This window comes from Alexandromys fortis, unplaced genomic scaffold (genome assembly GCF_014885135.2).
Source record: "Alexandromys fortis isolate MF-2015 unplaced genomic scaffold, M_Fortis_MF-2015_v1.1 scaffold_92, whole genome shotgun sequence".
Taxonomy (NCBI): domain Eukaryota; kingdom Metazoa; phylum Chordata; class Mammalia; order Rodentia; family Cricetidae; genus Alexandromys; species Alexandromys fortis.
In genome coordinates this window covers 7,735,727-7,751,895 of record NW_026067972.1, presented here as the reverse complement: position 1 = coordinate 7,751,895, position 16,169 = coordinate 7,735,727, and the positions used below count along the sequence as shown (strand labels likewise).

Below are 16,169 nucleotides of genomic sequence, written 5' to 3'. Positions count from 1 at the left end.
GGGCCCCGCCCTATCCGCCCAGCTGCGTCTAAGCCACACCCACTTGGCCGAGGCACCGCCCCTATTCCTCCCCCAAGTCCCACCCCCAGAAGTCTTTCCGCCTCTCCCAGAGCTCTACGCTCCTTCTCTGGCAGGAGGAGCTGAAACCCGGAAAAAGGATTGGGAAATTCCAGCGAGCCCTCTGCGCTTGCGCTTGGAGGGGGGGGGGGCCGGAAACTGAAACCGGAGCGAATACGCTTCCGTTTCTGGTTTTCCTCCAGTGTTTGGGTTTCTTCGCCGCCAGCCAAGATGAACCGATTCTTCGGAAAAGCGAAACCTAAGGCTCCGCCGCCTAGCCTGACTGACTGCATTGGGACAGTGAGCATTTGACTTTGTATACCTAGACTCAACTCCGACCGGCCCGTACCGAATTCCTACTCCACCCCATTCCTGGTTCGGGCCCATTAAACCTGTCTTCTCCATCCCCATCCCTTTCATTCCTGTTTTCCAGGTCATTCCTGACCCCACAAACCAGAGACTCTGACACTTCATCACTGCCTCGCCCTTACTGCACTTAAAGCCCTTTCTGAAGCCCCCTGCGCCCCATCCCTTCTTTCTCGCTTTGGTCCTCAAATTCCAACCTGCCCTTCCTGGTTCATACACCCACTTCGTCCAACCTGGTCTCTTACCAATCCTTTTCTCATTCCTCTTTCCTCACCCCGGTCAGACATATCTATCTATACCTTAGTCATGGATCTGAGTAGCACAAAATTATGAACCTTGGCCCCTCCAGATTAAACCTGATTTCGGAAATGGCATTAGATCTCATCGTACCCTGTGACCACTGGCTCATTCCATACACCTTCATGTTGAGTCCCCAAACTGACGAGTCTCCCACTTGGGAAAACTCAACCAACCCAAATTATTTTCTCGCGGGAGAATCTGGGAGGTGGGAGAGAGTTGATGAAAGCCTCTTCCGATTATTCTGGCTGGTATTCCCCATCCTTCAGTAAACCACTGTTTTCCACTCTTTGCTATATCCTTCCTTTGTTTTCTCTTCTTCATCCATATTCCTCGCTCTCCTCCTGCCCCTTCCGGTGTAAATATATTATAATAATTACCACTACATTTGACATTTTCCTCCAAGGTGGATAGCAGGGCAGAATCCATTGACAAAAAGATTTCCCGGTTGGATGCTGAGCTAGTGAAATATAAGGACCAAATGAAGAAGATGAGAGAGGGTCCTGCCAAGGTAATGTTGTCTGCTGTAAAGTACTGTGTGGGGCAGTGGTGGGAGGATGCAGAAAAATACAGCGTGGTGTGTATACACGTACGGATATATACTCTTCAGGAAAGGGAGTACAGCCAGATACAAGAGGAGGCTGGTTTTAATGTGGTAGATAGAAGATGCTGGTCTTTATTTAATGATAATGGGAATTGATGTGTTCTAATAGATCTCTGGAGACGAGGGCTTGCTTGTACTCAGAATTTGGGTGTGGTCAGGCTGCTCAGACTGGGATAGATATAATACAATGGCAGGCCAGGAAAAAGTACAGAATTAGCTTGTAGGACCAGTGTTCTAATACTATCGCTGTTTAATAGACTATGGACATATATAGCTATCTTGGGTTTGTTTTTTTTTTCAGCTTAATAACTTATTAACAGTATGAACCAGCCTCAATTTTCTCATCTGTGAAATGAAAATAGCACATCCGTTGTAGTGTGAGGATTAAATAACAAGTCACCTACATGGCATTATGCCTAGAATATAGTAGTGTTTGGTAAATTTGCATGAAGAACCAACAGAAAGAGGAAATGGAATTTGTGTAGAGGTTCTCAGCTTCTAGAAGGGAGAGATTTCAAGGTTCTTGTAAGCTGTCTCTAACATAAGGACATGGTAGAGGTTGAACGTTGTGTTTAAATTGTGACTGAAGAGACACAGTGGGCACAGTTGGGGCTGGCAGTGGGTGCATCAGGAAAAGGGACACTGAGGTGTGTGGTGCAAAGGGTGCCGAGGCTTACTAACTAGACATTAGAGTTACCTGTGCTTAGGGGAAGAGTAGATAAGGAACCTTTATGTCTGCCCTTTTGAAGAAGAAAGCAAATAGGCACACGAGTTTGAGCATTGGGAGATTTCTTTTGCCATATGTGTTCCCCGTTTTTATTAAATCTGTTTTTCTCCTCAGAACATGGTCAAACAGAAAGCCCTGAGGGTTTTAAAGCAAAAGCGGATGTAAGTCCTATGCACCATTTCTTTTCTAAGAACAGTTTAAGCCAAAAGCAAAAAGGTCTTCATTCTTTGCTGCTTTCATATCATTTTCTAAATATTCTTGATTTCATTGCAAATCTCCATAATCTTCCATTGTTTAATGTTACTAACTTAAGCTTAGGTAGCCATGTGGTGCTAGCGACTCTGACTATGGCTGGCCAGGTCCATATGGCTTGGCTTTCCCGTTGTTTAGTTAGTATGGTCTTCTAGGTTTTGTTTGTAAAGTTAGGGTGCTAAGTATGTGCTCTCTTGCGGCAGGACAAATGTACAGGCTCACAATTGGTTTTCAGTTACTGTGTCCCGGTGTTTGTGCAAAACCCAGTTAATATCTGGTGTTCCCCCGAGGACTGCTCAGCCTGTGAGGTCATCTGGGGAGCTGTAGAAGCAGAGCATACTCAGCTTGTAGGAAACCAGAAAAATTGTCGACAACTCTGTTCCAACTTTGAAATGACTTTGTAACATATCGGATGCTGTCTTTCATTTTTTTTTTATATTAAAACACATCAGAAAAAGCTAATAATGCCTACAATGGCCAAGATGTGTTGCAACTATTACCTTTTTAGTGGCAATTGGTTTTAAACTATTTTGTTTTTCTTATAGAAGAAATACAGTTTGTCTTCTATGGCATAGGCCTATAATCCTAGCACTTAGGAGGTAGGGGAAGAAGGACCAGGAACCTATGAGCCTTGGCTTCATAGAGAAACCAAGGCTGGCCTTGGCTACATACAACCCTATCTAAAATTAAGTAAATAAATAAACTGAGCATGGTGGCATGCACCTGTAAACCTAGTGCTTGGGTGTGAAGACAAAAATATCAGAGGTTCAGAGCTACCCTTGGCTAGTAAATTCTAGACCATCCTGGGCTATATGAGTTCCTGCTTCAAAAAAATAAAAAATAAACCCCCCCTTTTTTTTAAAAAAAATGGGGGGGTAATATAGATTTATTGCAGAAAGTTGGAAAATATATCAAACAAACAGATGTAAAGAAAATTTACCTAGATTCATAGGAAACTGAAATTATAATGTGTCTTCTATATAAACTATTCTTTTCCACTTCAAACCATACTTTTTTTCCTGTTTCTATTTTTAGAGATAGGGTCTTGTTATGTGCCAAGACTGGCTTCCAGCTCTACTCCCCTGACTCAGCTTCCCAGTCCTGGGATTAGAACCATGTGCCACCCTGCCTAACTTAATGGAGTCATCTGCTGCTTGCCTGGATCATGAATTACCTATTTTTCTTCTGTTAGTTAAATGGTTTCCAAATGTTGTGTAAAAATCATGGTGACATAATTTTTATTATGTCATTGGGCGTAGTGGCACATGCCTTTAATCCCAGCACTTGGGAAGCAGAGGCAGGCGGATCTCTTGAGTTTGAGGCCAGCCTGCTCTAAAGAGCGAAATCCAGGACAGCCAGGGCTACACAGAGAAATCCTGTCTTGAAGAAGAAAAAAATCATGGTGACATAAGTCTTTGACATAGGGCTGGAGAGATGGCTCAGAGGTTAAGAGCACTGACTGCTCTTCCAGAGGTCCTGAGTTCAATTCCCAGCAACCACATGGTGGCTCACGACCATCTGTAATGGGGTCTGGTGCCTTCTTCTGTCCTGCAGGCATACACACAGATAGAATACTGTATACATGATAAATAAATATTAAAAAGAGTTAAAACTTTAAAAAAAAATAAGTCTTTGACATAATATTATAATTGGATAGAAAACTTTAAAGAGTATCAGACATTTAAAGTATCAGTATTTCTAGTATCAGACATCCAATTTGTATTAAGTCAGATGTATAGCCTAATTATGAATACAGGATTATTAAAGTGTCCTTAAGTACACTTTGAGTCTACCTGAAAAACATATAGCTATATGTATGAAAAACCTTAAAAAACAATCTCCCCTTTTGCCCCAAGAGTTCCACTTCTGAGAATTCATCTTGGGAAATAATTAGAAAACTATGAATAAGATGTAAGAAGATACAGTGCAGACAGGAGCAGTGGCAGACACCTGCTTTACCAGGATTTGGGGAGCTGAGCAGGAGGGTCACTACAAGTCTGAGGCTGACCTGGATTACAAGATCCTTTTTCAAGAAATAGAAAAAAGAAACAAACAAATACTATGTTGTTAAGTGGGAATAGTTAAAATTCATATACATTCAAAGGAAAAAGATTTGGAGGGGTTTTATTAGAGTGGGTAGTTTTTAAATGGTTTTGGTTTTAGTTTTTGGTTTGTTTGAGAAAATTCCCGTATTTAGTTTGAGGGTCTTCCTTCCTAAGGATCTGTCTGTCTCCCGTTTCTAATTCTCACCGTCTCCACGAAGGTATGAGCAGCAGCGAGACAACCTTGCCCAGCAGTCCTTTAACATGGAGCAGGCTAACTACACCATCCAGTCTCTGAAGGACACCAGGACCACGGTACGCCCAAAGCACTTTTCCCATTTTAATTTGTTTGTTTGGTTTGGTTTTTGAGACAGGGTTTTTCTGCGTGTCTTTGGCTGTCCTGGAACTCGCTCTGTAGATAGGATGGCCTCAAACTCAGAGACATGCCTGGCTCTGTCTCCCAAGTGCTGGGGTTAAAGGCATGTGCCACCTCCTCTTGGCTCTATTTTAATTTTTAAATCTCATACACTTTCCCATGGTTTTTAAAAGATGTTTAGTAAACTTGACTATGTGTTTATATGCTTTTCCTGCATGTTTGTTGAGTGCCTTGTGTGCCTAGTGTCAGAGAAGTCAGAAGAGAGCATCAGAGCCCCTGGAGCTGGAGTTGGAGATGGTGGTGAGCATGTGGATGCTGGGATCAAACCCAGGTCCTCTGCAAGAGCAACAAATGCTTGTCATGACTGAGCCACCTCTCCAGCACAAACATGACTTCTCAAAACAGTGTATTTTTAGGGCTGGGGATGTAACACAATGGCAGAATGGTTTTTTAGCATGTATGAGGATCCTGGTTCAAATCCTCGGTACTTCAAAATAAAACAGCAAATATGTTGTGCTTTCTTTTACCCTTCCTTAGGTGGATGCCATGAAACTGGGAGTAAAGGAAATGAAGAAGGCATACAAGCAAGTCAAAATTGAACAGATTGAGGTGAGCTGTCTGCTGGCTTTTTCAAGATGTGTGTACTTGTTACTGCAAGGTTGAGAATAACGTTTGTGGCAAGAAATGCAGAGAAAGGGGATGAACTCCGGGGCCTGCTGTTTACTAGTGCAGTGACTTCCGGAAAGGGAAGGATGCTAAAGGCTTCAGTTTCCTCACTGCTAATGCAGAGATCCCAGAGATCCCATAATAACCACACACAGTTATTATACAGGTGAGATGTGTGAGCTGTCTCCGAGTATTGTGCCCTTCCCCCAAAAAAACTTGCAAAGAAGCCCAGACTAGCTTTGAACCTTGCCTCAGCCTTCTAAGTGCTAAGATTAGAGCGTACACCATGATGTTAAATGAGGATGTGTATGTAATTGGTTTACACAATATCTTTTCTAGTATTTTGAGTAATTTTCTTTACATTTGGTAATTAATTACTAGCTTCTTGAAGTTACCATTTCCTTTGGGGTCGAGGATTTGGTCAGGAAGGTAAGGCCTGTAAGCCTGGCTACTCAGTCAGCTCCCAGGTGAGCATCCCCCGTGGCAGGCAGAGGAGGTGGGAGTGAGCATCCCACGTGGCAGGCAGAGGAGGTGGGAGTGAGCATCCCACATGGCAGGCAGAGGATGTGGGAGTGAGCATCCCACATGGCAGGCAGAGGATGTGGGAGTGAGCATCCCATGTGGCAGGCAGAGGATGTGGGAGTGAGCATCCCACGTGGCAGGCAGAGGACGTGGGAGTGAGCATCCCACGTGGCAGGTGGAGCTGGCCTGGCGGGAGTGAGCATTTCATATGGCAGGCGGAGCTGGTGGGGAGAGCATAGTGGCCTGCCAAAGGGAAAAGGCTCCTTCCTACATCTATGGCACAATGTTTACCCTCTGTTTAGAACCCCTCAAGTTTCCTTGAAGGAAGGGATTTAATTTTGTTCTTTCAGTCTTTATCCCCATTGCCTTGAAGATACATTACCATACTTGAGGCCCAGGAAGTATTTAAAGGTTAAAGGTGATGCCATACTGTTCTAGTCGAGGGCATTGGTCTCCTGCCTTACTCCTTTCCACTGCCCCTTACACGGCCCTTGAGCGATCCCAGTCATTCCCAAGTCTCTGTTTACGTGGCATTAGGCATTGTTTCAGCTTTCAGGAAATTCACTGAGAACAATATCCTGTGTGCTCATTTGTATAATACCATTTACAGCTTACTAGTCCCTAAAAGTTGGGTAGTACTCTTTGTAGTGTTGTTTTGTATTTGAGACAAGATCTTGTTTTGCAGCCCAGGCTGGCCTATCTTACTGTGTGCTGGCCTTCTCCTGCCTCAACCTTCCAAATGTGTGGATTATGGACTTGTGCCACCTCTCCTGTGGGTTCAGTGAGAGCTGTTTAATATGAACATAAGAGAACCTTTGCTTATTCGGGCTTCCTTTTTTGGGGGTTTTGTTGTTGTTTAGGGTTTTGTTTTTATTATTATTATTATTTTTCTGAGACAGGGTTTCTCTGTGTGTAGCCCTGGCTGCCCTGGAACTCACTGTGTAGACCAGGCTGGCCTCAAACTCAGAGATCCACCTGCCTCTGCCTCCTGAGATTAAAGACATGTGCCACCACCACTGCCTGGTTGGCAGGAAAGGGGGGTGGTAATTTTTTTTTTTAAGATTTTAATTTTGTCTGTAAATATGTGTGTGTGTGTGTGTGTGTGTGTGTGTGTGTGTGTGTGTGTGTGTGAGTGTATGTCTATGTATGGGTTTTTGCATGTGTGTGCAATCTCTTCTGAGACCGGAAAAGGATGTTGGAACCCTTGAAGTGAAATTTACAGGTCCCTGTGAGCGACTCATACGGCTGCTAAACTCAGGGCCTCAGAAGAGCAGCACATATTCTTGACCCTAGACCCTCTTTCCAGTTCAGGCTTTGCTTTGCGCCTGAGACAGGATGTCGTTCTGTAGCCCAGGCTCTTCTAGAACTTACTCTATCTCCTAGGCTAGCCTTGTCCTTGTGGCAGTCCTCCCAGTCCTCCTGCCTCAGCCTCCACAGTGCTGGCATTACAAGGTATTCTACCAAATCTCTCCCATTACCCTTCTCTGCCCCTGCTGGACTGCAGCATGACAGACCCCGTTAACATGTGTATTTCTTTTGGCTAAGCTGCAGACTTTGGAATCTTTTCAGGTTTATTTTTCTGATATAATTATAAAACATTTTAGTTTTTTTTTATAGCTCTAACATTTTACATTTTTTGTTTCTATGTATAATTGTTTTTATCCTTTTAAAAAAAAAACTTCAGGCCCAGCATGGTGGTGCATACCTTTAGTCCTAGCACTTGGAAAGCAGAAGCAGGAGGATTTCTGTGAGTTTGAGGCCAGCCTGGTCTACTCAGGGAGTTCCAGGACAGTCAGGGCTATGTAGAGATTCTCTGTCTCAAAAAACAAACAAAAAAGTTGTGTTTTTATTTTTCAGTATATGTATGTGTGTGTCTGGTTTCTGTGCACATGAGTGCAGTGCCCATGGAGGCCAGAAGAGTGCAGCAGATCCCAGGAGCTGGAGGTAGAGGTGGTTGTGAGCTGTCTTCTAGAAGCTAAACTCAGGTCCTGAGCAAGAGTACACACTTCTAACTACTGAGCCCTCTCTGTCTTTCCCACCCACCCCAACTCCCTTTTTTAAGTCTTTTTGTCTTTGTTTTTCCCAGACATTAGGGCAAATATAGTTTTTAGAGTAGTCCTTCTGTTTAGTTGTTTTTGTTTATGCAGTATTGAATTTAAAGATAGATTAATACTTTGCATGGTGACTTTTTTTCTTTCTGTGTCTAACCTAGACTCTATAAATAGAAACCCTATGCATAGGCTGTGTTGTGGTTGCAGGCCTGTAATCTCAAGACTAGGAAGGCAGAGGCAGAAGAATCATAAGTTCAAGGCCAGCCTAGGTCACAAAGCAAGACCTTGTTCATAAGAATAAGATTAAAAAGAAATCTTACTCATCAAATGATTGAGAAGCAACAGACACACACACACAACACACACACACACATATGGACACAGGGTCTTACCATGTATGTGGTACCACATGGTCTAGAACTCATGACAATCCTCCTGCTTCAGCCTCAAAGTGTTAGAACTCCATGCCTAGCTAGGGAGACTTCTTGATATGTAGCACCATAAACCTGATTTGACTCCGCCTTCTGTGACTTTTCTCCTTGGTGAATGTTTCAGCAATGCTTCTTGTCACAGGATGACGCATGTGCACTTGGGGTTTGACACCCAGGTGTATGGAAGGGCATTCTACTTGGTGGTCTCTCCACTTTCATATGGAAAAACAAGCTAGGCTGCCAGGAAGGAATTCACAAATGATGTGTTGCTCTGGAAATTGTGAGTGTGTGTGGGGGGGTTGTCTCTGAAAACGCCATGGCCAGCAGGAGAGGCAAGAAGGAAGTCTACTTCAACACAACTCAGCCACAGTTGGTTCAAACTCTGTCTGACACTGGGTAGTTAGTTTCAGGCACAGCACAATCTGGAAAAAGTTTCCTGATACTAATTAACTCAGTCCTGTGTGCACAACAAAGCTTAAGACATGACTGCATCAAAACTCTCTTGAAATACAAGTGGTCTCTTTCACGTAGATAGCTTCTACAGAATAACTTAGGAAGGGTCGGAAAGCCTTGTGGCCTGTGACAGTGCAGAGGTCACCAGGCCATTAACCACCTCTGCTCCCAGCCTTCTGGGCCAAAAACATGTTATCCATCTCTCCCTATGAAGAGACAACCCTGTGTGTTTAACACTCCTGGTATCCCTAGCGCTTATCTGAGAGCACAAGGACCCCACGCCTCCTCTAGGAAACGGTAGTGCTGAGTGAGACCTGCTGCCCTGTGAGCAGTGGCCACATCCCCTCTGTACATGAAGAATATACTGATGTTTGGCCTGGTTTTTATTTTATTTTTTTTTAATTTTTAAAATTTTGTTTTTGTTGTTTTTGGTGGTGGTGGTGGTATTACAGATTGAACATAGGGCCTTGTGTGTGCCTCACCTCTTTTTTTTGACTTTCTAAAATTTATTTGTTTTTTAGACGGGGTCTCAATAAGTTGCCCAGGCTGGCCTTAAACTAAGTACTATTTTATATACATTATTGCAATAAATCTTAACAGTAGCCACATGAAATATAGTTCTTAATGATCCCATTTAAAAAGTTTACTTTTATTTAATGCATTATGAGTGTTTTATCTGCATGTCTGTATGTGCACTGTGTGCATGCCTGGTACCTTTGAAGGCCAGAAGAAGAAGGCCTGGAACTAGAGTTATAGATGGTTGTGAATGTCGTGTGGGTTCTGGGAATGCAACCCAGGTCCTCTGCCAGAGCAGCAAATGCTCTTAACTGCTGAAACATTTCTCCAGTTTCCCCCCCTCCTCTTTTTTTTAAGAACTTAAATTATGTTTATGCATATGTGTCTGAGGAGGGTTTTGTGTATGTAAGTGCAATTGTCCTTTGAGACCAGAAGAGAGAACCAGGTCCCATATTAAAGCTATTGCCTCTAGCTCAGGGCCTTGGAAGAACAGTATGTGATCGTAATCACGAGCCATCTCTTAGCCCAGTCATCCCATTTTTTTAAATGAGAATAGGGCTGAGGGTAGAGCACTTGCCAACCATGATCCAGACCCAGGGTTCCATCCCCAGTGTTGGGGGGTGGGGAGGCACTTGGGTTTTGTTTTTTGTTTTGTTTTGTTTTTATTTTTTTTTTATATGCATTAGTGTTTGCCTGCATGTATGTCTGTTTACCATCTGCCCATAGGGGCCAGAAGAGGACATCAGATCCCTTTGGGCTGGAATTACAGACTAGACTGTTGTAAGCTCCCATGTGGGTGCTGGGAAAGAAATGCTGGTTATTTAAAAGAGCAACGCACTAGTGCTGTTAACCACTGAGCCATCTCTCCAGCCCCAGGAAGGCTGATATCGCTTCTCACTAAGTAGTGCAAGATTCGAACTGGGACAGTAACTCAGTGTGAGAGCACTTACCTCGCATGCACACTACCACCACCATCAAAGAAGTTCATTTCTAAGTACTAAGAGAAAAGAAAAGTGGAAGCCAGAAGTCAGGCCTGGTAGCATACACCTGTAATTCCAGAACTTGATAAGTAGAGGCAGGAGAATGAGAAATTTAAGGTCGTCCTTAGTTACAAAGTGCATTTGAGCTCAAACTGGGCCGCATGAGATTCTGTCTCATGTGTGTGGGGTGGGGAACAGCATCTGTGCTTGGTTGACTAAGCCTGTTTCTGACTACTGTCATGTAGAACGGGGACTGACAGTTATGGAGTTTATAATTTCTCATTTGGGGCCAGTGATCTGGCCCAGCAGGTGAGCTTGTCACCAAGCCTGGTGGACCTGAGTTTAGTCCTTGGGATCCACAGGTGAGAGGAGAAAACTCCCAGAATTGTCCTGACTTGTGCACTGATGGCACATGCTCCCATATACGTGCACACACTCACACACAAACACAAGCACGCATGTATGTGCATAAATAAATACAATTTAAAAGTTAAATTTTAGTTCTTATTCCTAAGTGGAAACCTTACCTTGTCACGGTAAACCCATCTTGGGGATCCTTACTTACCTGCTACAGAGGTCCTTGTTTACTTCTCAGTAAAACTGCTTCCTTACACTTGAAGAAAAAAATTAGGATCAGCAGAAAAGAGTCTGGAGAAGGGGCCACAGGTGTCATATCAGGCTGAGAAGGTCAAAGAAAAGGTCCTGAAACAGCCAAAAAACAGGAAAGGAGATGGGTAGGAAGGCTTCCAGGCCAAAACAGAGAGAAGGGCAGAAGAAACTTGGGAAGTAGAAGCCAAGGCTAAGAGGAATTCAGAAATCTGGCAAAAAGTAGGCTTTTCCTTGTTTCTAAGATTACAGTGACACTTTCCCGTTCCTCTTTAAACCCTGGATTCCCTGCTGTTACATCTTTTGCCCCCTGTAGCTAGAATGAAATGTTATACTGGAGCCTGCTGAAGATTATAATAAACTTTAGTTTAAAAACAAAATCATACAGTCTTGCTTTCATTCAGCTGTTTCCACCTTTAAACTCAGCTGTGTGTTTCAGGTAAACTGAGTCTGAAGTCCTGCTGGAGCCTGCTATCCCTCCTTTGTTGTGTTCTGGATTCTGTGTTACCTCGAATTAAACCAACTAATTTAAGAGGCTAAAAAAGAAAGAAAACCCTGTCGTGTATTTTCATAGGATTTACAAGACCAGCTGGAAGATATGATGGAGGATGCAAATGAAATCCAGGAAGCCCTGAGTCGCAGCTACGGCACCCCAGAGTTAGACGAGGACGACCTGGAAGCGGGTGAGTGCTCTGCAGTGTGTGTTAACTTCAGAGTCGTTCAGGAGCCACTGCCTAGGACTGGTGCCCAAATGCTGGTTAAAATTCCTCTCAGGGGCTGGAGAGATGGCTCAGAGGTTAAGAGCAATTCCCAGCGACCACATGGTGGCTCACAACCATTTATAATGAGATCTGGTGCTCTCTTCTGGCACCTGCATGAAGGCTGAACACTGTGTACATAATAAATAAATAAATCTTTAAAAAAATAAATTCCTCTCAGGGCACCAGAGTTTGATCTGCCTGCCTCTGCCTCCCACGTGCTGGGATTAAAGGTGTGCGCCACCATTGCCCAATGAAAAGTTTTAAATTAAAATGGAAAAAATAAAGATTAAGAAATAGAGATGAGTCCCTTTTCTTTTGTATTATATTTGCTCATTAACAAATCATTTGACTAACTTTTGGGGAAAAGAAGCCAGTTTTCTCTTCACAGTTTTCTCTGATGAAGCCTGTTTAATTTCAGAGTTGGATGCACTGGGCGATGAGCTTCTGGCTGATGAAGATAGTTCCTACTTAGATGAAGCAGCCTCTGCGCCTGCAATTCCAGAAGGTGTTCCCACTGACACAAAGAACAAGGTACTGTTTTCCCTAAGGAGTCTGCTCAGGTCACTGCCTGTAGTCTAAACAGTCCTACAGATAACTAGTGTGGCCACAGGCAGGACAGGTTTTTTGAGACAGGGTTTCTCTGTAGCTTTGGAGCCTGTCCTGAAACTCACTATGCAGAGCAGGCTGTCCTCTAACTCACAGAGATCTGTCTCTGCCTCCCAAGTGCTGGGATTTAAAGGTGTGCATCACCACTGTTTATCGGGACTCCCTTTTTTAAGATTTACTTATTTTCTGAGTTTTGCCTGTATGTGTGTATGTTTACTATGATTTTCTACACAACATATTAAAGGTTTTATATCCACCACTGGAAATCTAAAATATAGTCCTAAGTTTAGTAGCTCTGATCATTATTTTAAGAACTTTTGAAAGTCCAGTATTCCTACATTGGGCAACTAACAACTGCATAAAAAATGTCAATGAGACACCGGGTAGTGGTGGAGCACACCTTTAATCTCAGCACTCTGGAGGCAGAGGCAAGCAGATTTCTGAGTTTGAGGCCAGCCTGGTCTACAAAGTGAGTTCTAGGACAGCCAGAGCTACACAGAGAAACCCTGTTTCGAAAAAAAAAAACAAACAAGCAAAAAAGCCACTGAGACTCAACAATGTTTTGTTTTGTTTTCGTTCTCCTGGGACTGGGGCCTTACACCTGCTGGGCAGGCACTCTTCCACTGGAGCTGTATCTTCTTTTGAGACGGGGCCTGGTCAGGTTGTTCAGGCTGTCAGGCCTTTGCCTCTACACCATCTGCGGTTATACAGTGGCATGTTATAGATGTAATCAGCCTATAAACTAGCACTAGGCGCTATTTACACGTTTTACCATTCCATAGAAGAGCATTGATGACACATGCATGAGCCTTGCTTACTGATAGTATATGTTGGTGTGTGTGTGTGTGTGTGTGTGGTGTGTTTTGCTGGGAATTTATTCTTAGGGCCTCACACGTGTTAGGCAAGCACATTATACTGAGTTATATTTCCAGTTTGTTTTTTTTGTTTTGTTTTGTTTTCTTAAATTAATTAGAGACAGGGTCTCAGGTATCCTCACTCCTGAACCAAGCAATCCTTTGGCCTTAGCCTCTCTCAAGTAGCAGAACATATAGGCAATCCACTTTCTCTATTTACCTTTTGAGTGGTCATATTAGAATCCCACTCCTAAGCTCTCAAGTTAGCTCAGTAATTGAGTACTTGCTGTCCTTTCAGAGGACTTGGGTTCAATACCCAGTACCAACATGTTGTCTCACAACCATCTGTAACTCCAGTTCCAGGGTATCCAATGCCCTCTTCTGACCTTACAAACACAAGACATGCAGGCAAAAGTCATGCACATAAAATAAGTATTGAGAGAGCAGAGGGGACAAAGGAAAAAGTCCCTCTCCGGACACACTAATTATATTGGATTATTTAAACTATGAAGTATAAAATTAAGTATAAAGCTTAATAAGCAAGACTGGGGATGTAGCTCAATTGACAGAGTGCTTACCTAGCATGGACAAGCGCTGGATGTGGTCCCCAGATCACATAGACTAGGTGTGTGGCCACAGGCCTGTAACCCCAGTACTGGGGAGGTAGAAGAGGAAGATTAGGAGTTCAAGGCTACCCTTGGCTACAGAGTGAATTGGAAGCTAACCTGAGATAAATGAAACCCTATATGGAAGTACAGGAAATACAGGGATGGAAACCTTACTATTAGAAAGATCCTAGTTCAACAAAGGAGGAGAATCAGGATTTCTGACACTGTGACAGACCACTTAGCTGTTTGTTTCTATTCTTTGCATGTGTGAAGTATTCACGTGATTGCTGTTTTAGAGCCGTGTAGGCCTTATTTGTAAAGGACTTTAATCCCTAGCTCATACTGTCATCGTATAATTGTCATCGTAAACAGAGCACTTTACTGCATATAAAACTCCATTCCCTCTTAGTTAATGTTGCTAGTCTAATGTGTTATTTGTCATGGATATTTATAGCCCCTGTTTTATCTGAACTCCCCATAAACATGCTGAGTACTCACAGTACCGCTGACTGAATTTTTCTGTAAGGTCCAGCCCTAAATCTGCCTTTATTCACATAGAATTCTGAGCAAATTAGAAATCCATGTCTTCTCCTTGTCTTAGCTAGGGTTACTATTGCTATGATGATACACTGTGACCAAAAGCAAGTTGGGAAGGAAAGTGTTATTTGACTTACACTTCCACACTGTAGACCATAACTGAAGGAAGTCAGGACAGGAACCTGGGGGGAAGAACTGACACAGAGAGCTGCTTACGGGCTCACACCCCGTGGCTTGCTCACCCAGGACCACCAGCCCAGGGATGGCCCCTCCCACATCTATCACTAATTAAGAAAATGCCCAACATGCTCGCCTACAGCCCAGTCTTGTGGAGGGAGGCATTTCCTCAATGGAGGCTCTTTTCAAGGGACTATAGCTTATGTCAAGTTACAAACTAGCCAGCACAGCTCTGAACATTACTTCCTCTCGCTATAAAATGTGAGGAGCAACAGCTGGGAGGCAGGTAGTTTTGTAGGCCTTTTGTAGGTCTCTGTGAACGTGCTTCTCCTCGTACCTGCCTCCTTCCTTGAGCTCAGAGTTACCTCTCTGGCTTCCCAGGTGCACAATTGCTTTAAATAATTATATAATTATCTACTCTTTAGTAATTATGCTGAAGCTATTTTTGTGATCACTACTGTAACCTGCCTTTCGGTTTCCTAGTAACAAGTCCCTGAAGCATCTGTGGTATTTTAACACAGGGCCTCACACATGCTAGGCGAGTGTTCCTCCACTGCGCTGCATCTCCAGCTCCTTCCAGTGTAGGGCACAGATGACCGTGAAGAGGGACCCTTAGCTGACCCTGGCTGATTAGTGGCAGTGTGGTACAGGAAGCGACTGTCCACCTGAGACCTCCCTTCAAGGATTTGCCAGTCTATAAAAGATAGATGGGAGTGAAAATAATGTACCTGGAGGCAAGGACTTCACCCTCCCTGCTGGCCCTCGCACTCACCGCTCCTCTTTCTGGGTCTCCTCTTTGTTCTTCACCCTTTTTAGTTCTGTGCCTGTTTCATCAGGCCCCTTTGCCTTGGATGAAAAGGCTCATTGTCAGCTTCTGAATGGGATTTTAGTTCTGATTAATTAAACGCTTTGACATGACTTCTGCTTACTAAATGTAATAATCATTTTTACCAAGTCGGAGAGCAGCACTGACCCTCAGTTTCTTCTCACAGGACGGCGTGCTGGTGGATGAGTTCGGACTACCGCAGATTCCAGCCTCCTAGACTGCAGCATTCCAGCACATGAGACAAAAATACGGATTCTGGGACTAGGAGATATTTCCCAATTTGCCAAACAGATTTAGATTTCTTTCCTTTCTTTGAAGGAAAAGCTGATTACACTGCTCCTGTATCTTTATTTTTTCCGTTAAGAGAGTCATTGCTTGGGGGAAGCTGTCTTTTACTAAGATTTAATTCTTTTTCTTTTTCCTTAGGAAAGACTAACTGAAAAGTCTTTGACTTTGTATGTCCTGTTTTCATCATTAATAATTTGGAATAAACAAGGGGGTGAGACTAAACTTTATGGTAGTGTAAGTGCAGTCTCAGTGTGACTTGATACATTGATAAGGTAGTGATTATTAATGAGATTGAGACTGTCGATAGTATGCTTCAGAACCATTGTCTATTGTGATGTTATAGGTGGGTTTACATGATGGGTTTTTGATAGGTTTTGCTGTGTCATGTGAGCAAGTCATTACTCTGTCTAACATTGGAATGAACTGTCACTACTGGATCATGAGTTGCTATTTTGATCCCATGGTTCCCTCGGTATTATAGCCTGACTTGTAATGAATAATGGATATTTCTTGATATTTAATGTATAGGACATTTATTTATACTCAATAAATATTTTTCAAAAGGA

At 43.3% G+C, this 16,169-nt stretch overlaps 1 protein-coding gene across 1 annotated transcript; it reads left to right on the top strand.

The window, feature by feature from the left end:
- The first annotated feature begins 191 nt into the window (after positions 1-191).
- On the top strand, positions 192-16,169 carry Chmp5 (charged multivesicular body protein 5). The gene is made up of 8 exons (XM_050156042.1): positions 192-357; positions 1,127-1,231; positions 2,166-2,212; positions 4,567-4,660; positions 5,259-5,330; positions 11,521-11,629; positions 12,126-12,238; positions 15,482-16,169. The coding sequence occupies exons 1-8, from the start codon at positions 289-291 to the stop codon at positions 15,530-15,532; spliced, it is 660 nt and encodes a 219-aa protein (XP_050011999.1). The 5' UTR covers positions 192-288; the 3' UTR covers positions 15,533-16,169.

Excerpts from the sequence above, each read along its gene's own strand:
- Chmp5 (XM_050156042.1), top strand. The coding sequence starts at position 289 with ATGAACCGATTCTTCGGAAAAGCGAAACCTAAGGCTCCGCCGCCTAGC. Across the intron at positions 4,661-5,258 it reads TGAAGGACACCAGGACCACG|GTGGATGCCATGAAACTGGG; the intron begins GTACGCCCAAAG and ends ACCCTTCCTTAG. Across the intron at positions 12,239-15,481 it reads CCACTGACACAAAGAACAAG|GACGGCGTGCTGGTGGATGA; the intron begins GTACTGTTTTCC and ends TTCTTCTCACAG.